Genomic DNA, 23,141 nt, shown 5'->3' with positions numbered 1-23,141 from the left:
GGGCATGTTTGGGACGATGAGAATCTCCATGGGTAAGTTGGCGAATTCGGTGTGTGACATTTTAGGCACCTTGTCCGTCGCCTTCTGCAGAGCGTCTTGTGTCGCGTACCCCCGGTACTTGTCTTCAGCTCGCAGGCGACGAACGACAACCTCTTCTTCTTCTTCTCCTCCTTGATGGGTTGCAACGAACGCGTTGAACGTTTTGACGTCTTCGGCAAATCTTTGGTTGGCCCATTCCTACGGGGATCCTGCCACAATCATCATCATTCCGCCGTGTATGGCAGCAACGAGGGACGGGACAGGGCCCGAGCAAGAGTCTTGAGCTCGCAGGCGACGAACGACAACCTCTTCTTCTTCCTCTCCTCCTTGTTGGGTAGTAACGAATGCGTTGAACGTTATGAGCTCTTCGGCCAATTTTTGGTTGGCCAATCCCTAGGGGGATCCTGCCACAATCATCATCTATCTGTCGTGTACAATGTGCCGTGTACGGCCGGGACAGGGCCCGAGCAAGAGGAGCTTCGCCCCTAAAAATAATTTGACACTGACGGTACAGCGCAGATAGAAAAGATATGTTACCACGTAGATATTTTATTTGGCATATGCAGCTGTGGAAGCCAAAATTGATTGTGCTTAATAAGATTGCTTATCCAGATCCTGCTGGAAATAAATGTATAGCGGAAAACACTGAATGTGTTTGCGATTTCAGGTGTCTTGATCTTCATAATTTAAGGCGTTACGGGCTAATTTCAGCAGCACAAAAAAACGTGCAACAGCTGACCAAGGTATGCGGCATGCCATTGAGGAATTTGTGCGCAAAAATTCACTGACGTGGTGTTGAGAGATTGCTTTTATTGGATTGAGTTGGATTTTGCGGCGACGTCGTGTCTTATGCATGGCAATGGACCTTTTTCCAGCACCGGTCCTCCTAGCCGCCGCCCCACCGAACTAAAAATGGCAGTAAGGCACGCCCCCCCCCCAAAAAAAAAGAAAAAAGTGCGGGCTTTCGGAGAATTCGTGCACAAAATATCCTGGTCCTGCAGTCCCACCCGTGCCCCCCCCCCTTACCCCCACCTTTCACATGAATTTCACGGCAGCAGGGGCACGTTCCCCTATCTGCAGTCGTTGAAGGACCCATTTTTCATTACTTTTGTTCCTTTTCGTTACTCCCTCACTGGCAGCCATGCATGTGCTCGCAGTGTGGTCAGCCTCTGCACCTTTGCTGAGAAATGTTTGCCCCTTTCCTTGGAAAGCCTTTGTGTGTATGCGTGTGCGTGTGTGCGTGCACGTACGAACCCACCACGAGCTGAGAAAAAGAAAAAAATACAAAAGCGCAGAGTTAGAAAGCATAGCCGCTCCCCGAGCAGAAAGTCGAGGGGCGCCCTTTTGTTTATATTGCCGGAGGCGCCTGCCAAGAATGGTGGACTGGCACCTCGCGTATGCGCAGATCGCTACTGGAAGAAGGTCCATCCTGCTGGCAGCTTTAAAGCCTATTTCGGGTTTGAGCCCGATTGCAAGGCGCACACAAATAATCAGGCTACCTTTTAGCAAAAGAGGGTGCCCGTTAGATTCGTGAAAATATGGTAGCTTCTTTTTCCGAGAACCCCGCAGCTCCCATCACCTCGATTCCTTGTACGGGGTTTATATAAACGCGGGAGGGTTAGAGGTAGCGGAACCCGCCAGTGGACTCAGCCCTTTCTAGTCGAGTCCATGTATCCGGGGCTATTGTGACTTACCTCGCCGGCGGGCGCTCGGGTTACCGTGAAGCCCCGGAAAGCGGCTTGTGTCTAGCAGTCAGTCGCCCCACCGTCCTTGCGCGCAAAGCTGTGTCGCTCCCCGTCGATGAGAAGGGGGGGGGGAGCAGCGAAAACCGGACGACGGGAGGATTGGGTGATTGAACCCGACAATATTGCACACGGTGGTCGCAATGCCAATACGCCAATCGTAACAATAGTCACAAGCGTTCGAAACTCGTGAACCGCTGCAGCTTGTCCTACACCTCCCCGTTGTGTAGCGCAAAGAAAACTATAGGTACAATTTAGGCAAAATATATGTAATGAAACCGGCAGTGCCCGCGTTCATTTAGTTAGGAACGCTCGTTGGGTTGGTTTTTACTAAGCGAAAAAAAAATTACACCATATTCCCGTAGGGGAACCCTGAGTAGTATGCGAAGCAGCCATGGGGTCGATTAAAGTGCCCATTAGTTTTCAGTTCGTTGTTTCCGTTAGGTTGAGCTACGTAGCTACCGTTATATTAACCGTTTGGTTTCCATGGTAACCACCACACTTTTCACTTACCGGAACTACGAAATGGGAAATCGCGTTGACCTCATGGCTGTTTCGCATACCATTCAGGGTTTCCCACGTGAAGAAGGTGTAATTTTATTGTGGGGGGGGTGTTAGGTTGGAGATGCATTAAAAAGAGAGAGATACGTTGTATGTGGTATGAGTTTGTCTTCCTTTAAGCATTATCATCATCATGTTCAACGTAGGTGACGTCGAGCTGTAGTTGGCGTTCTGCTTTGATCATGACCGTCTTATGGTCTGTGAAATGTAAACTCAAGGGCTGTTGTAGTGGATGAACCCTAAAGTTGCTGAAGATGAGGTCGATGCACGTCCGGGTTGTGGCTGCTTGTAATCACGGCCCGCCGAGACTCGCGGACGCACGCCGCTGCCGATGACGATGAAACGTCGAAGGCGCGTGAAGCGGGCTCGTCTCGTGCCGGCCAAGGAAGACACCGGCAACACTGTCGCTCCAGGAGCCTTTAAAAAGGAAGCGTGCTCGTCTCCGGAATGGCGCAAAACAGCTCAAGTATACGACATTAAAGCAAGCACAAAACGAACAGAACTCCTTCCGGAGCAGTTTGAGGCAGTGGGCGCGCGCGCAATGCGAAGGCGGGAAATTTGAATTGCATGGGGTGGGGGCAGTGAGCAGATAACATGGTACAGCCAAAAGTCGCATCACTGCTCTGCACTTCCGACACCTTTCACATTGAGTGGAACGGCTGAAATTTTTTCAGTCTGGTCGCAACAACCGTCATCCGCCGTGTCGGGTAACTTTCAAGGTCCTTTATGATCTTTCTCGAAGGGTGAGCTTAAATAATCTGGCATGCTGTCTAATGTTGTTACTCGGTATGAAGAGCAGGCACGCTGGGTGGTCGTCATTCACAGCAGCTGTGATGGGTACTCAACTCCGGAGGACAAGATTGACCCAATTTTTATCCGGCATCATTGCGCTTTACTGCGCTATTTATGGTTGATTGATTGTAGGGTTTAACGCGCCGACGCACCGCAGGCGATAAGGCGCGCCGTAGTGGAGGGCTCCGGATTAATTTTGACCACCTGGGGATCTTTAACGTGCGCCGAAATCTCGTACACACGGGCGTTTTTGCTTTTCACCTCCATCCGAAAAGCGGCCGCTGTGGCTGGGAATCGAACCCGCGACCTCGTGCTCAGCAGCGCAACGCCTTAGCCACTGAGCCACCGCGGCGGGCCGCTATTTATGGTACTCATCAATATTATGGGATTGTATCCCTGGAATTAATCGGTGTTGCTGTCAAGGAACAGTTACCTATTGTGCCTCTCACACCAGGGCCTGTTTTACGGGCCCCTGGGAACATGGCTAACGGTGCAAGAACTTAACAACAAGCACTTCTAAGTTATTCACCGCTTTTCAGCGACCAAGATTGTCGCAGCCCAGACTATTCTGTACCACGGTACACTTGAGGATAACTTGGCACATTATTGTGCTTATGACATTCTGAGCAGAAAGCATTCAGTAGCGGAAACCTTGGGCACCACTCTAAATCAGAAAGCTGAGCCCATTTCCAAGGTACGGCACTCGTCCACCGCCATCCCCCCACGACCTGTTGCTGACAAAGCCATTCATAATCTGAAGTCTGTCTCGGACATAGACATATAACGTCAAGGTCCTGGATACTCTGTGCAAAAAGAACTTGCAAAGCTTCTTAGCGGTAAACATTGATATTCCGGATGGAATTAGATCATAGAGCGTTCCAAAGTACACGTACGCTGTTTATTCTCCCTCCCCCCCTCTCTCTCTCTCTCTCTCTCTCTCTCTCTCTCTCTCTCTCTCTCTCTCTCTCTCTCTCTCTCCACCAACTTTCGTGGACACTGAGTCTTCTTGTTTGCACACAAGTAACGATTGAAAGGAGGCACAACTACATGCTGTGAGACATTGTCACGGGTGGTTTGTCATGCTTTTTAGAGCCGAATCACACAAATTTCACGCAAATTTGCAAAATGACTACTCTTGTATGGCGCATTCACACGGACAAAATAAAATTTCTTTCCCATAGAGCAAGATTTGTCCACGGTTTTCATTGCTAGTAAAGAATTTGTACTAATATACGCCTCTGGAGTAAATATTAAATATGAATAGGGCTTATATATACCGAAACTAGAGTTTTGGCACCTAAACGACACTTTTAAATTCCTATTATACCGCCTAAAACCTCGATTTTTTGTGCCTAAAGTTGCGGTCTCTACTCATGACTATGCTCACTAGTGACCCGGATTATCTGTTATTCTAAGTTAATGAATATTAAAACGCCCTAAACAAGACATTGAAAGTAATTAAAGCAGCATTGCATGGACGCATTTTATTTATTTATTTATTTATTTATTTATTTAAAATGCCTCAAGATTACCTGGGCGAATATTCCTTGCTTTGTACGGTATCCCTTCTGAAAGAATTGATGAGCGGGAAAGCTCCACCGGCTAACGAAAAAAATGCCCGGAAATGCCCCAAAACTGAAACTTATCCAGTCGAGTGAGCAGATGAAAAAGTTATAGTGACGCTTCACTCCGTGAAGACGGCTCACGCGGGGGCTTGTAGAATGTTTTCAAATGCTTTGATTGCGTAGTACTGATAATCTTCCGGTCTTCCGTTTCGCGCTCTCTAGGTGTCGGCTGGAGAAAAAATACTACCGTTGTACAAATACTGACATTCTGTTCCGACACATACAGGGAGAGGCACTTAATCCTGACTTCGCCGCCGTACTGTCGTGTGTGCTGTGGTGCACCCTTTACAGACAGGTGGGGCTGAAAAAGCAGCATTCTGCCAGCACTTAGAGCCGGAATCAGTAGGCCCAAAATGTTCCGCAGTAATGCGCTATGTTGATCGCCGCTAGGCAGATCTGGCATACCTTTAATTCACGAAATGCTTGTAGCGTCATACAGCAAAAATAGTCACTTACCTAGAATATCTCAATCTTGTAAACAGCGCACATTGAACCACAGGAGGAGAAGCTCCTAACCGTGAAAAATAAAACGGCGTCAAGCTAGTCTCGGCGTAGAGCCAGATTGGCTTGCATTCGGGAATGGCTTTAAAATAATGTACAGCTTGTTACTTGTGAACCCCAAAGGAACGGTAGACAACCAATGCTTACTTAAGGTAGAAAGTTGGGCCAGTTGGTTTATGGTTTTCGAAGTGACAACCGGTTGTAAAGACGCTGCACAGGGGGAAGAAGACACACACGGACAGAACCAGCGCCGACCACGGGTGTCGTGTTCCTCTTGTGGAGCATATTTACCACCGGTTGTCACTTCGAAGCAATGCTTACTTGCGCCACAAACTCTGGTCATTACTTGGCATCTGTGGAGAAAAGAGGTCCTGCCAAAGGACTAGCAAACAGGTTGGGTAGCAAACTGGGGTAGACTACATCCTTACAGGGAATTCAACAAAGATTGAAAATTTACCCGGCCACGGGGTGCACAATGCGGATAACAAGAGGACCATCCTAACAGCACGATGGCTTTCACGAGAGGCCATGCGAAGCAGCTGAGGACACAATGTGGACGAACTTATGAAACTTCAAAATTGGATAGGAAACAATGTATTCACCGTATCCACGGGCATTAGCATACACGTAATATTTTGGCAGGTCGCATACGTCGCTTGCTTTTGAGCGAGGCGGCACATGGTGCAGGCGGGGGACATGCTGCTGTTCTTCTTCCTCTACGTGAGCACCCTTGAGCTGGACTCGCAGAGATGCCTGCTCAGCATGACCATGGGCTACGGCCTCAACGGACTCATGTTCTGCATCGGATCCATATTCTCCGTGACCACGGCCTCCCAGCTGCCTTACCTCTTCTACGTAAGTACCCCCGTTACTGCTGCTGCGACGGGACCCGACATAGCGATGCCGTGCCCAGCAAAGGAACCGTGAACGAAAAAAAAATTGGCCGCGTATCTGCTCCTTTTGTTGCAAATGTCGTCAAAAGACGATGGTCTTTATCGAGTTTTGCCAAGTAAATGCCTCCCTTCGCTTTCCCGCTCACCTATCATGTTGTTCCTCTTGCGTCGCGCTCCTCCCAAGGTAAAGATGCCAAAGGTTTGCTTAAATCATTTTAAATTTCCCGCGTTCCACTGCTCCAAACCGGGTGTCTCGATGCCAACGCTGCCGTACGGCGAAGACGCGCGTGAATTGAGGCGCCCTACATCCACGTTTATAGAACCGCGTTTCCCTAGTCCACGTGCGTTCCAAGAAGAACGTGGAATCTATCTAGTGGAACCTTTCGTAACTGTTGCTAGTTGATTTCTTCAAATGCCGCCTGAAGCTATATGGCGCGGGCGACAGCAGGCGACGGCGGAGTGATATTTTTTTCTTCAGTTGATGAAGTATTTAATCTCGCCAAAATCAAACATGTACAATTTTTTATAAAGGAACGCTGCAAATATTACTTCTGTATTAATTTGTTGTCTTATAAATGCGTAATGTCTGTTCTTCAACAATATTGACAAGTATGAACATTACACCGGAATTAGACGGGCACATTTAGCTGTGACTGTATAAGACTATTGAGCAGGCATTGCTTTACTTTGGCCGGGTGGTTGAATCGAGTCACGGACAGACAGACGGACAGACAGACAGACATACAGACAGACAAAAATTTCTGGGTTTAAGTAGCCCAAGAAACACTATCGTCTTTAAAAACAGTCTGGGTGAACACTTGGCAAATCAGCACAGTAGCTGCAGAGGCAGCATCGCCTGTCATATGCTAACCCTAAGACGGTAGAAGCACTGCTGACATGTTCTCACGGCCGCACGCTTACGCACACGCAGGCACATGCGCACAAGAGCGCGCAGGGGCACACACACCCGCACACGCACACACCACACACACACGCACACACACAAACATGCACACACACGAACACGCACACACAAGACACACACACGCGCACACACGCCCACACACGCGCACGCACACACGCACACGCACACACACACAACGCACATACGCTCACGCACGCGCACATGCACACACACACGCACCCACCCACACACACGGACACTCACACACGAGGCACACACACTCACGCACACACACAGGCAAACACACCAGAGACACACGCCGCACGTACACACGCACGCATAGACACGCACACGCACACGCACACACGCACGCACATACACACACATGCACACGCACACGCACACACACGCACACACCAGACACACACACACGCACAGGCGCACACACTCACACACACTCACACACACCATACACACACGCACACGCACGCAACCTGCACACACATTATGCACACACACGCACACACCACACACACGCACGCACACACGCACACCACGCACACCGCACACACACACACACACACAGGCACACACACGCGCCCACAACAGACACACACACGAACACGTACACACCCACACACGCACACACACGCACAGGAACACGCACAAACACACACGCGCACACACACGCACACACACACGCACACGCCCATAAACACACACGCACACGCATACACCAGACTCATACACATGCACATGCTCACACACCCACACACACGCACACACCCACACATACGCACGTACCAGACACACACACAGGTACGCACTCGTACACGCACAGACACACACACACGCACACGCACACCACACACACAGGCACACACACACGCACACGCACACCACACACGCACACACCAGACACACACACGCACATACCACACGCACGCACACACAAACGCATACACACGCACACACACGCATACACGCACACACACCATACACACACACGCACACACCAGACACAGACACGCACGCACGCACACACACCAGACACATACACGCAAGCACCCACACACGCACACACACACGCAGACACCACACACACGCACACGCGCACACGCACACGCACACTCACACACCACACACACTCACTAGACACACACGCACACACCAGACAGACACACGCACACACAGGAACCCGCACACACCCACACGCACACACACACCCAGACGCACACACACGCGCGCCCACGCACACGCACACACCACTCACACATACACACACACGCACACACACACCACTCCCACATACACACCCACGCACACACACGCACACACCAGACACACACACACGCACACACGCAGACACATGCACATGCACACGCACAGAAGCACACGCAAACGCGCACACACGCACACACACATACACAGATCAGACACACACACACACACACGCAACCGCACACACACAGCTCACACGCACGCACGCACGCACGCACACACACAAACACGCACTCACTAGACACACACACGCCACACACACGGGCACACACACACACACAAACACCAGACACACGCACGCCCTCAACAGACACACACACACACACGCACACACATGCACTCACACACACACATACACACACACACGAACGCACGCCCGTACACGTGTATGCATGCACATTATATCAGCGGGCATCTGTTAATGATGTATGTAATAATTAGAGAGCTTTAGAATAACGTACGCAGACGTACGCAAACGGTTAGTGAACGCTATTTTTGCATCGTTCGCACTGCGCATGTGCCGTACGTTAAGCCGCGTCTGCGTTTAGCGGACGGAATAAGAGCAGACGCTCTTTCAGAAAAATAGCGTGCCTACGTGAGACCGCTTGCGTTTAAAACATGGCGGGAAGTAGAGCGACAACCATCCACGGTTCGGCTCTTCTGTGGACAGTAATTTGCTCCCGATGGACTTTGTTTTTTGCTCCTATGCTTTTGTATACGTCGAGTGGTTGGCAAGTTGCTCTCGCGCAGCTCTGTATCGTCGTAACATCGCTTACTGTCGGAATCAAGCTTGCAGCCAAGCCAGCGACCGGAGAAGAAAGGAAAGTTGGGCTAGTTGGTATGTGTTCATCTTGGTGGAAATTGAAAGCGCCTAAAAAACAGGGATGAAGGACAAAGATGCTGTCTACGTCTTCCTTCGTCCTTGTTTTTTGGGCGCTTTTGTTTTCCACCAGCGACCGAAGCTGTGTGTATGTGTGTGCGTGCGTGTGTGCGTGTGTGCGAGTGTGCGTGTGTGCGTGTGCGTGTGTGTGTGTGTGTGTGTGTGTGTGTGTGTGGAAAACGCGTTCGCTTCGATATTAAATGCGACGTTGTGCTTCAGCGGGTGCATAGTGTTTCCCATGCTCTGGATTATGTTTCCCATGCTCTGGATCTAGAAGTGGAAGCGGTGGTGAAATAAAGCATGCTCCATGGGAAGACGCTCAAACATGTCCTCCACTCTGTAAAATAACAATGGTCTATCATGACAGAATAACTGTAAACCTGAATGTCTGCCATTACACTATGTAACCCCTTTTCGAAACTTAAACTGCACAAGCACCAGAATGCAATCATTTAACTACAGCCATCACCATGAAACACAACTGCAATAGACTAATTTTTCTAACTCATAAGGCCCATCACACCAACTTTGATTGAAGATAAAGGGAAGATAAACTGTTGGTTCATTCCAACGAAATGCATTGAGCTATTCTAAAACAACTTTAACAGCTCACAACACTTCCGAGAAATTCCACACTGCACACAAAATACGCGGCCCCAGTCCATGCATAGTCAGTTTCTGTAATGCCACTTTGTGTAGCGATGGGAACATACGCACCGTAAGCTTAGCAGACAAAAAAAAAACTGCGCGCATGTATATTTTTGCAAATGTATAAAAAATACGTGGTCATGTCGCACGGCCACAGACTTCCGGCTTTCTTCAACGGCGTGGTTCAAAATCCAGCAATCATACAGTTTCGATGTTTATTTACTTACCCCTCTTATACCTTTTAAAAATGCTCTTGGTGATTACGACCAACCAATGACAGTCAAGAAACGAAACGCCACCACATTTGATTACTTAAAAAATACTCGCACTCGTTCATACTTTTGTATGTGCGATAATATTGTCACGAAGCCAAGGACGCCGCAGTTGTCTTGAAGGAGAAACAAGTTTATTAAGGTGAACTTGTGCTCCCCTAACAACTCAAAACAATACAGAGGTGGGGAAGCAGCGGTCAACAAAGTGACTTGCACAGGCGAGTGTCGTCGAATCGAAAGCCGCGGCGTCTGCTCTGCAGGCTTTTATCTTTCGGCGCGAGTGTTTCTGGAAACGTCGATTCACATCCAGAACATTGTAGATCACAGAAGATTATTCTGGGCTGGCGACGTTAGGGCGAAACAGTCTGCTTATCTGAATGTAATAGCCCGTGCGGCATAAAAATAAAGAATGGAAGACGCGCTTTGTTGCAACGCAGATAATACAGGCGGGCGTGGCCCGGCAGTAAAAACAAACAATAAATAAACAAACCCATACATGGTTCGTGGCATTACCCCTCCCCTCTAAGAGTGCATCGACCCGATGCTCAAAAAAAGACAGTCAGAGCAAACAACAGAAAAAGGCCGTCATCTTGCATAGTAAGGTTTCAAGCGAACCACGTGGGCGACGTCGGGCCGCGTGCGTCGTCGTGATGTTCCGGAATCACCCGGGGATCACCTCGTAGGTAAGTTGGCCGACACGTCGTAGAATCTGGTAGGGTCAGAAATACCATCGCAGAAGCTTCTCAGCAAAGCATGTTGTTGGCAAGCATTGTAGTCAAGCATCGTCAAGCATCGTAGTCGGCAGTCTTCCGTAGACAAGCTCGAACGACATCATTTGCGTAGTTTCCTGGAAAGCCGTGTTGTACGCAAACGTGACATACGGGAGCACTTCGTCCCAAGTCTTATGTTCAACGTCAACGTATATTCTGAGCATTTCCGCGATGGTCTTTTTCAGTCATTCCGTTAGTCCATTCGTTTGGGGGTGGTACGCCGTCGTTCTTCGGTTATCTGTGTTGCTGTAGCGTTGATTCCTTGCATGAGCTCCACAATGAAGGCCGTTCCGCGGTCCGTGATTAGGACTTCAGGGGCTCCATGTCGCAGCACAACTTGCTTTATGAATAACTTTGAGACTTCTTGTGCAGACCCCCTCGGAAGACCGGCGGTCTCTGCGTAGCGCGTCATGCAGTCTGTCGCTACAACATTCCACTTGTTCTGTGATTGCGACGTAGGGAACGGGCCTGGAAGGTCCATGCCAATCTATTGAAAGGGCCTCGACGGAGCGGCGATCGGTTGCAGAAAGCCGGCGGGTCTTGTCGGTGGCGGTTTTCGTCGCTGGCAGTCACGGCAACTCCGAACGTAGTGGGTGACGCCGGATGTAAGGCGGGGCCAGAAGTACTTCGCCTTGATCTTTGCAATAGTTCGAGCTGTGCCGAGATGTCCGGAAGACGGGTTGTCGTGGCACGCTTCCAAAATTTTGTCACGGAGCTCTGCGAGGATGACAAGTAGATAATGCGTTCTCGTTCCGGGGCTGAAATTATTCTTCACGAGGAGGAAGTTTTTGAGGCTGAATGCTGGTAAGTTCCGCTTGAACGCCCTAGGCACGGCGACATTGCGTCCTTCGAGGTAGTCGATGATAACGCGCAAGTCGGGGTCGGCAGGCTGCTGGGCGGCTAGGTCGCCCTCCGTAACCTACCCGAAATACGCGCTGTCTTCATCGAAGTCTTGTGGTGGCGGGTCGACGGGGGCGCGGGACTTGCAGTCGGCGTCGGAGTGTTTTCTGCCGGATTCGTAGACGATTGTAACGTCGAACTTTTGCAGGCGCAAGTTCTACCGCCCAAGACGGCGAGAGGGGTACTTAAAATTTGCGAGCCAACACAGCGCATGGTGGCCTGTCACAACCTTGAATGGTCTACCATACACGTATGGGCGAAATTTTGAAATGGCCCATATAATTGCGAGGCACTCTTTTTCAGAGACTGAGTAATTTTTCTCCTCGTTCGACAGACCACGGCTGGCAAAGGCGGTTACTTTTTCGCAACAGCTTTGCTTTTGGACGAGAACGGCACCCAAGACTATATCGCTGGCGTCGGTGTGCATTTCCGTTTCGGCGTTTTCATCGAAATTAGTGAAGACGGGTGGGTTTTGCAGGCGTTGTTGCAGCTCGCAAAATGCTTTTTCAAGGGCGTTTTCCCATGCGAAAGAGGTGCTATCTTTTGTCAGGCGCGTGAGTGGCTATGCAATGCGTGTGATGTTTGAGACGAAGCGCCGGTAGTATGCGCACAGTTTGAGAAATCTTCGCACACCTTTTTGTCTTTCGGTCTTGGGAAGTTCGCTATGGCTGATGTTTTCGGCGGGTCAGGCAGGACTCCCGCGGCCTTGACGACGTGTCTCAAAAACTTGAGTTCCTCGTAACCGAAGCGGCACATTTCGGTCTTTAGCGTTAACCCCGACGTGCGAATAGATTCGAGTACAGACTCCAATCTTGCAAGGTGTTCGTCGAAATTTCGGGCGAATACCACAACATCGTCGAGGTATACGAGACAGGTGTGCCACTTCAGGCCGGCTAGCACTGTGTCCACGACTCTTTGAAACGTTGCTGGCGCAGTGCACAGCCCAAACTGCTTCACCTTGAACTCGTATAGACCGTCCGGGTTTATAAATGCAGTCTTCTCTCGGTCTCTCTCGTCCACTTTAATTTGCCAGTAGCCGGTCTTCAGATCCATCGATGAGAAGTACTTCGCGTGGCATAGGTGGCCGAGGGCTTCGTGGATTCGTGGCAGGGGGTACACGTCCTTTTTGGTGATTTTGTTCAGTCACCGGTAGTCAGCGCAGAACCTTAAAGTGCCGTCTTTTTTCTTCACTAATACGACCGGTGCAGCCCACGGACTTTTCGATGGCTGTATAATGTAGTTGCTGAGCATGTCGTCGACTTGAGTCCGGATGGCTTCGCGCTCGTGTGAAGAGACGCGGTACGGTGACTGTCGGGTAGGTCGGGCTCCATCTTCCGCTATTATTCGGTGCTTCGCAGAAGTGTCTGACGTAATTTTAAGGTTGACGAAAAACACTCGCTGTAGAGACGCAGAAATGCCGAAAACTTGTTCCTTTCTTCTTGCGGTAGCGCCGGATTCACGTCGAAGGGATGCGGAAGCTTGAAGGTATCTTCGGGTGCGCGTTCAAAGTCAGCGACTGCGACCACGTCACTTGCTTCTTGCGTTTCTTCGAGGAACGCAATTGCAGCTCCCTTTTTTAAATGCTGGTACTGCTCGGTGAACTTGGTGACAAAAACTTGAGATTGGCGTCGCTTAAAGCGCGCAATGCCTCTTGCGACAGACTCACCGCCGTCGAGTAACAACCTTTGATCACTCTCCATGATAGCGTCGACTTAAGCAGCAGCACCTTCACAGTAGACGGTGATCATCCAGCTTGCGCGGACTGGCAGGGTGATGTGATCGTTGGCGATCCTTACAGCAGCACGGTGTTCGGGGTTCTGCTGCGGCGTCGTGGAGTGATCGGAGGCAAAAGTTATCGACTTGCTCTGTAGGTCAAATATTGCGCCGTTGTCCGTCAAAAAGTTCATTCCGAGAATTACATCGTTGGAGCAGTTAGGCAAAATGACGAATGCCGCAGAGTACGTTGTGTGCTCTATGGTGACGCGCGGTGTGCACGTTCCACTTGGCGTCATGAGGGGGCCTCCTGCTGAGCGAATGTGCGGACCGTCCCATCTGGTCATAACGTTCTTCAGCTTAGACGCAAATGATCCACTCATTACTGAGTAGTCGGCTCCCGTGTCTATGAGGGCGACTACATCAAACCCATCGATGGACAGCTGAATGTCGGACGCCGCTTTTCTCGAGTTTCGGGTGCATCCGGGCGTCGTATCTCGGCTTGTACGTGTTGACGGTCGGGCACTATGCGTCGTAGTCTTCGTCGGGTTCTCAGCGGCAGGTTTGGTCATGTCGGATACGCGTCGCGCCGCTTTGCTGTCGTCGTGTTCTGGAGTCACGTCAGGGTTAGATTGGGTCGTCGGGCTGAGGGCATGTCGTGAATAATGGTATTCAAGGAGTCGCTGCGTCGTTGGAGGGTTTTCATTTTCCGCGGTCGTGCAAGTTTACCTCCAGAAGCTGCTGCTTTTAGTTCCCCCCGCGTGGGCAGGGGGACCTTCCACGTGAGAAGTCAGCAGTGCTGCGGCGGTTCGGTGACTGATACCGGTAGGGCGACGGTGAACGGTTGAATCGGGCTGGTCCTCGATTGGTGTTGCAGAGGTATTCTTCGATTTCAGCAGGGCGCTGGCCGGGGACTGGGGCGTCGACGGAGAACCCTCGCAAACCGAGCCTCTTGTAGGGACAGTGACGATAGATCTGGTAGGCCTCTCCGCAGTGGTAGCAAAGCGGGGGATTATCGGGCGTTCGCCACTCGTCCGTCTTCCTTGGCGGCTGGTATTGGTCTACAGGGCGTCGGCACGGCGGCATTAGTCGGCGGTATAGTTTGGCCTCTTGACGACGGGTTGGAGGAGGGCGGGGTTGACGAAGAGCTGCGTAGTAGGTCATCGCTTGGGGCTGACGGAGTGTTTCTGAAGGCGTAGAAGTCCCCACCGCCTGTTGAACCTCTTCTAGGATGACGTCAGTCAGGGAAGCCACTCGAGGTTCCGGTGTCGTTGGAAAAATCTTCTGAAGCTCCTCCTTGACCACTGCTCGGATGGTCTCCCGCAACGTATCGGAGCTTACAGTTGCGGCACTGATGGTCTCCGAGAACAGTGCGTTGACAGGGCGGTCGTACCGCCTAGTTCGAATTTCTAGCGTGGCCGCCTCAGACGCGTCTGAGGCAGCCGCCTCTATCGCGGCCGGCTGAGACGCGAATTCCGCCACCGTCTTCGGCGGGTTACGGACTAGACAAGCAAAAAGCTCTTGCTTCACTCCTCGCATTAGAAACCTGAGTTTCTTTTCTTCGGTCATTTCGGGGTCCACACGGCGAAGAAGTCGCTTCATCTCCTTCACGAAGATCACGACCCCTGCGTTGGGGTGCTGCGTTCGAGTTTCAAGCAAAACCTCTGCTCGCTCTTTTTTCTCCACCGTAGTGAAGGTCTTAAGGAATTCCCTTTTGAATTGAGTCCAGTCGGCCAAAAAGCTCTCATGGTTCTCGAACCAAGTTCGAGCAGCATCTTCTAAGTAAAAGAAGACATGCTGGAAAGTTTCTTCATCGTCCCACCTGTTGAAGATGCGGACGCGCTCCAGCTTCTCCAACCATTCTTCGGGGTCTTCAGCGGGGGCTCCCCGGAACGATGGCGGTTCTCGGGGCTGCGGGAGGACGATTGGCGACGTTGTTTCTTGCACCATGGGGTTGGTTGCAGCGTTCCTTCTCTTGGGCCCTTATTGCAAAAGACCGAACTCGGGTAGCAATCCCTGCCGTCGGCGGCTTTCTCTGGTTTGACTGGCTTGCCGGCTTCCATATGTCGTAGAGAGCGTAAAGGCTTAGTACACAGAACCTCTACCAGATGTCACGAAGCCAAGGACGACGCAGTTGTCTTGAAAAAGAAACAAGGTAATTAGAGCGAACTTGTGCTCCCCTAACAACTCAAAAGAATGCAGTGGCGGCAAAGCAGCGGTAAACAAAGTGACCTGCACAGGCGAGTGTCGTCGAATGGAATGCCGCGGATTCTGCTCTGCAGGATTTTATCTTTCGGCTCGAGTGTTTCTGGAACCGTCGATTCACATCCAGAACATTGTAGATCACCGAAGATTATTCTGGACTAGCGACGTTAGGGCGAAACCACGGCGAAACAGTCTGCATATCTGAATGTGATAGCCCGTGTGGCATAAAAATAAAGAATGGAAGACGCGCTTTGCTAGGAAAGCAGATAGCATAGCCGGGCGTAGCCCGGCAGTAAAAACAAACAATAAATAAACAAACCCATACATTGTTCGCGGCAATATGCCCTTGAGAAGGACTTGCTGCTGGTCGAGTTGGTGGGAACTTGGCGAGGCTAAAAGTCTATGCAGAAGCCGGGACCAAACAGACCGTGAACTTTTACAGGCCTATCACATAAAAAAAGAGGCGACTGTGTTAGCGACACGCCTATATCTCTGTATGCCTGCGAGATGAGTTGGTTTGATCCCACCGTTCCGTAGCCTCCTACATTGGTTAGTGAAGATCTGCGCACACCTCTTCAGGGCATTTTGCTTCTTTCTTTTCCTATATATTTCTTTGCATGTCATGGCAATAAAACCAGTTGTTAGTAGCGCCTGTCCCGTCCTTTTTCTTGCGTTCATCAATTTGTAGCGACAATATCCGCATTGGCACAAACAACGCCAAGGCACCCGTCTCTCGCAGGAAGGCAGGTTCATACTACCCAATCTCGGATAATTGTGCGCGAACGTTTAATTCTTCGCGAGTCTCCGCAATAATGCTTTAATCATACCTGTTTGCGCCAGGGAAGAAAAACGACACACCGCTGCTCCGCTCGTACCCCGGTAAGCTAAAGCAATGTGCGAAACAGTAAGGAAAGAATTCTTAGATTGTAAGATTTGACAATCGTCTTAATAACGTGTAGGGCTGCATCAGCGGCCGTATCTGGCCAAAAATACGCCATACACGTTTACACAATCTGCGTCGGGCAAGACGGACACCACGTAGGTCGGCGCTCAACATCGGGCGCAGCCTACGCTCACAGCATCAAACAAAAACGCTTGCAACTTGTCACCGCTACTGCCGTAGACAAAGCAAATGGTATTATTTCCTCACAGAGGTTGCGTTACACCGACACAATTTCCACAATCCCACCAGCAACAAATGCAGTTTCGACGCTTCGACGTTCTCAGATCGAGTTCGGTGACGACGTTCCGCATAAAAACAGCCCACCAGTGCCACCACGATTTGCTCACGTACAAACCACGACGCGACAAGACACACACGGGACAGATGACGATAAGCGGCTTCTTGATGCACTACAACACATTCGTAACACAAATCGCATAGAGAGCTTTTGGGTCTCGGCAACCTCGTTGTCGCTGGACGGCGCAGCAGCGGTAGGCAAGCGAGCGCGGCCATATTGGAAGTAGTTCTCCCCTAAAACGTACGTCACAGGCGTAACACAAACGGCGAGACGCCATTGGTTGCGGATGAGCACAAAATCCCTTTGATCTTGAAAAGCCGCTGCAGAGTTAAGCTGTCACCGACTATAGTCCATCGATCCTCCGATGAGTACCGGCAGGACGGACAGAGGAGAGGGCGCTTTCCTGCGCATGGGCGGAAGAGCTCGCTAAGACTCTGCTGCCGCGACAAGCCGTATTTGTGGGCGTATTTTAAATCGCTCGACGAGGGACTGCTCTACGCATACGCGTCTTTCGAGTGCGGGTCTTCATCTCGTGTGAAGTGTCGTCGGATCCTGTTCCTAACTGTGCTCCTCACATGGCTGAACAGCGGTTTTAAGTTCAAAATTTCCATCCTAAGGAGCGATAGCGCGTGGCCCATCCTGTGGGTCCTTAAAGGGGCACAGAAATGGACAGCGTTGGGAATTTTAGGGGCGAACCACGGTGACTGACGTAGCAAAGATGTACAATGTGAGAGCAGTTATGGTCCTGCCCATGGACGCCCCATGGCCCTTACCTGCACGTGCTTTGGTCTCGCAGTACCACATGTTCAACTTCACGGCCATGCTGGCGCTCATCATCTGCGGCGTCAAGATCATGGCCGACAAGCACGGCGGTGGGTCGGCTTCCATGCAGGCGGTAGGTGGTCCCTCCTGTTGAGTGTGTCTGCGGCACTGAAAAGGCGCTGTCAGCGTGCTCTCTGGGAAGCATCCACTCAAGGGACAGAGACATGAGGAGATTGAAATAGGAAGGGAGGCAGAGGGTGGGGCACGGGAAGTGAGTTCAACAGAAGTACTGTTACGCAACCGCAATCGCACCCTGCTAGCTTCACCATCAATCGGAATAATCCCCTTTGAAAGTTTTTAACGTGTTTAAAGTTTAAGGTTTAACGTTTAAGGTTTTTTTCTTTGCCAAATATTCCTCCCCCTCCCCATGGTGGCAACCGTGTGGCGCCCTGCATTATCGCAAGACGGGTGTACCCGTCGTGGTGGCTCAGTGGCTAAGGCGTTGTGCCGCTGGTTCGATTCCCGGCCGCGGCAGCCGATTTTTTGATGGAGACGAAAAGCAAAAAACGCCCCTAAGAAACAGATTCACCGCACGTTAAAGATCCCCAGGTGGTCAAAATTAATGCGGAGCCCTTCCCTACGGCGCGCCTCATCGTCTGCGTTGCGTCGACGCGTTACAGTCAACAACAAGAACGGATAACTAGTGGAGTTAACACTTTGAATCGTTCACTGAACTGAAGGTGGCTGCTGAAATAAAATTTTAGAAATCAGAAAATAAGAAAAATAGCAGCAATTGCAATATACTGTAATACTGGACGAACAAAGTAATACTTGCGCATCTTGTACAGCGAGCCAAAAAAACAAAAATCAGAAGTGTTTCAAAAATAACCACGAAAAGACCAATGAAACATCTCGAAAACAAAGCATTTGGTGCAACTCCCGGCATTTGCACAAAATGCATAATTTGAGGAGTTAGCACATGTCATCTTTGTAATCTGTGCCTATAAAAAGAAGTGCCCGACTCACTGACTGACTGACTGACTTACTCATCAAAGCCCAGCCAAAACTGTTAGATGTAGAGACTTGAAATTTCGCTAGTTTATTTGCGTCATTGAGTAGGTGCTCACTAAGGCGGAGTTTTCGGAAATTGCACTCCTGACCGCGGAAAAGGGCGAAATTGTGGTTTCGCGAATTCGTGAAATTTCGCGAATTCTCTCGGTCACCCATTCGCATATCGAAGCACTTTTTGCTTTTCTATGTAGCCCTTAAGAATATCTAAAAAGTAGTTTTTAGATTACGCCCTAACCTACACTAGCGAGGTGATTCCGCATTCCGGAAATAAAATGGTGTTCCTAAAGATTCTCAAATTACTCGTTCACCGATTCAGTTATCCAACTGATTTTCGCTAGCATATGTTGCTAATACAAATGCACAGAACCATTTTAAAGGTTTTCGCCCAGCGATGCCGCTAAAAGGGCCAAATTGTTTTTTACAAATGACACGGCTGATGAGCCAAAAAGGCCTAAAAGTTTATGTACACGTCTAGCCAAACTGCGCTTTCAAACGGCTGCAGATTGCAAGGGCACATTTTTATTACGGTTTTAGAGGTCAATATTTTTGAAAATTTTAAAATTTCAATCATGGAGAGGGTGAAAAGTGGTATAATAGTTTTCCAGATATTAATTTTTTTACCGCCCGCCATTTGAGATATCGAACTGGTTTGTGTTGAGATAGGCAACTTACTCACGTATCTAAACACTGTTATACAGCATTTTTCAATGACACCCTCCCAATAGAGGCAAGCGGGATTTCGGGAAAACACTGTGGTTTTACACATTCGTAAATAACCACCCAGCCAGTTTGCGGATAAGAAAGCCAAAGAAAAGCCAAAGAAAGCCAAATTCTGCATCCTTATGAACGTAAAATTTAGTTGAGTTTTTCCGCGTTCACTTATCGGTCGCCATCTGTTGACACCTTCGGCAAGTACGCCTCTCCCGTAGGAGCCGGTGTCATATATCATAAATGTAAAAGAGAAGATGTACCAAAGCGCAAAGGCTAGCCCTTGGCATCTGTTGGGACTTCCTGCAACCCCTCGCCTCCCGGAGCCCATGTTACTTATGATAGAACTGTACCGATGAACATCGTTCGTAACTTCTGAGATAGCACTTCCTACGAGGAAGAATACCCCTCACCCAGCCGACCTCCATCATGTGTTCCCTGCGCAATCTCCTGCCATATTCAAGTTGTTGCAACCTGGCACTCCTCCTCATATCATATAAAGAGTGCAAGCAAACGAACCTGCTTCTTCTTCAATCCACTTTTCCCAACCTTGAGCTGTTAGAGAACCTGGTGACTAACAGCCATCTGGATGTCCAGACAATACTTCCTCCAGAGCGAACGCTGCCCACTCATCACATGGTTTTCTGAAATTGGGAACCACTCCCACTACGCCGGCTAAATAAAACTTTTTTCACTCACTGACTCACTCGCTCGAGCGCGCCATCTTGGTGCGATTTGTTTTGCGAGAGTTGGAGTAAAACACGAGTGCCAGTCGTTTGACATTACCACGACGCGCCTGCAGTTGGAGCCCATGTACTGACAGTAGGCAGGAGCTGCCGAGTGTGTACCACTTCCCAATAAACTAGCCTAATATGACGACTAATAAATAAACGAACTTGCTTCAAAAAAATAGAGTGCGACTTGAACAACGACTGTAAAGAAGGACGACGGGACAAGCTTGTCCCATCGTCCTTCTTTACTGTCGTTGTCCAAGTCGCGCTCTATTTTTTTGAATCGTAATGCACCAACTTGCCCAACAGATTTGCTTAGCGAACTTGCGTTATACCCATTGCTGCCCTAATATAATGGCCCACCCGGGCACCGCCGGGTACTACCGCTAGTACATTAATAAAGCAAAGCAGGCGGAACATTTATGTGAACCCGGTGGCGTCTGCCCTCGTGGGCAATCCTCTGTGCGGGGTTTCAGCCGGCAAGGAAGCACGCTTTGCTGTGTTTCCTGCCAGAGGTTTCTTTTCGAGGTGTTGCGAAGCTGTCAGTGCTTTTTTGGCTACGGTAAGGATGTGCAACTCTCTAAAGTGAAGACCGAGTGAAAGCGCATTCATGATTAAGCTTAAGCTACAATGGAACACCCATCGAAAACAGTACGCGGCATTACGGTGAGGGTCAAAACGCATTAGACCGGTGCCCCGTTAGGGTTATGGTTTCAGTAAATGATGCTTGTCGAAGCATCATTTGCTCCGCCTTTGCCAGCTGGCCTGGAGCTTTCCCTTACCAGAGGTTCACCCGTTGTTTGAAACCCTGACTGCTTTCAGCCTCATTTGGGCCTATGCGTCCAGGCCGTTTTTTTTATTGACGTTAGAAATTTATTTATTTAAATACCTTGAAAGCCCAGAGGGCATTACATAAGGGGGGATACAAAAACTGGGTACAACATTGTCAACAATACATTTGGTGAGGGAACTGTAACAAAGTGGTGAGTCAAAACAGCATGTCATAAACTTGAAAAGAAGCGAGCATGCATTGTCAACACGCGTAATACACCTTACACGAAAAGAATCGCTACATATCTTCACCGGCTTCTAAATAAGACAATAAAACAGATTTGTAACGCGATGAATCAGTGAGGGAGACAATGGCTGAAGGTAGGGCATTCCATTCGTTTATACACAAAGAAAGAGGTGACAACTGGTATTTGTTAGTGCGCGAAAATATTGGTTTAATGTTATGCGCATGGTCGATTTGAGCAAGATACGTAAGGAGCAGGGTGAATGAAGCTTCGGGAACAAGTTGTGTCACTATTAATTATACAAAGAGTGAGAAAAACAAGGGCGAGACAACTTTCTGCGCATGGCAAGAGAAGGAAGGTTCAAATTACGCTTTAGTAATGAGACGCTTTGATAACTAGAGTAACAAGAACAGATGAACCTGGCTTCTTTATTTTGTACTGAGTCCAGCATATCAGTCAGTATTGCCGTGTGAGGGTGCCAGATAGTTGACGCGTACTCAAAGGAAGGCCTGATCAAAGTTTTATATGCCTTAAGTTTAGTGTCCGCGTTTGCGCACTTAAGACGACGCTTCATGAGACCGAGTTTTTTAAAGGATTTATTAGTAATGTACTCAAGATGTCTGTTCCGTGTTAAATCACAGCTTACAAAAATGCCACGGTATTTTATTAATGACGCCGTCTCAACTATGGTGTCATTAATTGCAAATGTGGGAGGAGGGATGGCTGTACCGGAAGAAAATCTGATGTGTTTGGTTTTTCCAATGTCAATTTCTATTTGCCACAATCGGCACCACTCCGCGAGTTTCATTAAGTCTGTAGGGTAGAAACATCGGTTGGTTCGGTTATTTTCCTATATACGACACAGACGTCCGCGAATAGACGTATTAAAGAGGCAATGTTAGATCCGATGTCGTTAATATAAACCAAGAATAATAAAGGGCCAAGTACAGATCCCTGAGGAACACCTGATTTGATCGGGCTTTTTCTGGAAATTATATTGTTGAATTTTACTGATTGGTGTCGGTTGCATTGGAACTCGGAAATCCATTGTGTCGTTTTTTCGTCAAGTTGAAGGTTACGGACTTTGGCTAATAAACGTTTGTGTTGTACGTGATCGAATGCCTTAGAAAGATCTATAAAGATTACATGAGTAGGAACAGATTTATGCATGGATTTATGGAGGTCAGTTAACCGTTCGAATAGTTGGGTATTGCAGGAGTGCTTGTTGCGAAAACCATGTTGGTTCTCGATGAGTAAATTGTTTCTGTTTGCATGCGCTATAATGTATGAGTGATTGATTGATTGTAGGGTTTAACGCGCCAACGCAACGCAGGCGATGAGGCGCGCCGCAGTGGAGGGCTTCGGATTAATTTTGACCACCTGGGGATCTTTAACGTGCGCCGAAATCTCGTACACACGGGCGTTTTTGCTTTTCGCCTCCATCAGAAAAGCGGCCGCCGCGGCCGGGAATCGAACCCGCGACCTCGTGCTCAGCAGCGCAACGCCTTAGCCACTGAGCCACCGCGGCGGGTTATAATGTGTGAGTGAAGAATATGCTCTAGTAGCTTGCAAGAAATACATGTTAACGAGATAGGCCGGTAATTGTTAAGAGAGGACTTTTCGCTAGATTTGAATAGAGGTTTAACATGAGCATACTTCCAATCCTCCGGTACACAGCCCGTATCAAGCGATTGCAGAAAGATGAGTGTCAGTAGGTATGCTGATTTGTGGCAGGTTAATTTGAGAAGTTTGGCGCTAATCCCATCAGGCCCCGGGCTTGTTTTGCAAGGAAGACGTCCTATAGCACGCACAACCCCATTTTCGGTTACGGTAATTGCAAGAAAAGGGTGGAGAATGTTAGGTTGGGCCGGCATGGGAAACTTTAG

General features: G+C 49.4%; 1 protein-coding gene across 1 annotated transcript in view; it reads left to right on the top strand.

Moving 5' to 3' along the window:
* LOC144180642 (uncharacterized) overlaps positions 1–23,141 on the top strand; it is a 54,608-nt gene that overhangs the window by 23,014 nt on the left and 8,453 nt on the right. The window contains exons 3-4 of the mRNA XM_077708950.1: positions 5,948–6,115; positions 17,764–17,862. Of these exons, the coding sequence (XP_077565076.1) occupies positions 5,948–6,115; positions 17,764–17,862 (267 nt within the window). The remainder of the gene's footprint in view (positions 1–5,947; positions 6,116–17,763; positions 17,863–23,141) is intronic.

Source organism: Haemaphysalis longicornis, unplaced genomic scaffold, assembly GCF_048455015.1.
Source record: "Haemaphysalis longicornis isolate Haplotype H1 unplaced genomic scaffold, Haemaphysalis longicornis Haplotype H1 scaffold_4, whole genome shotgun sequence".
Taxonomy (NCBI): Eukaryota; Metazoa; Arthropoda; class Arachnida; order Ixodida; family Ixodidae; genus Haemaphysalis; species Haemaphysalis longicornis.
Note: the sequence above shows the minus strand (reverse complement) of the source record. Positions and strands in the feature narration are given on the sequence as shown.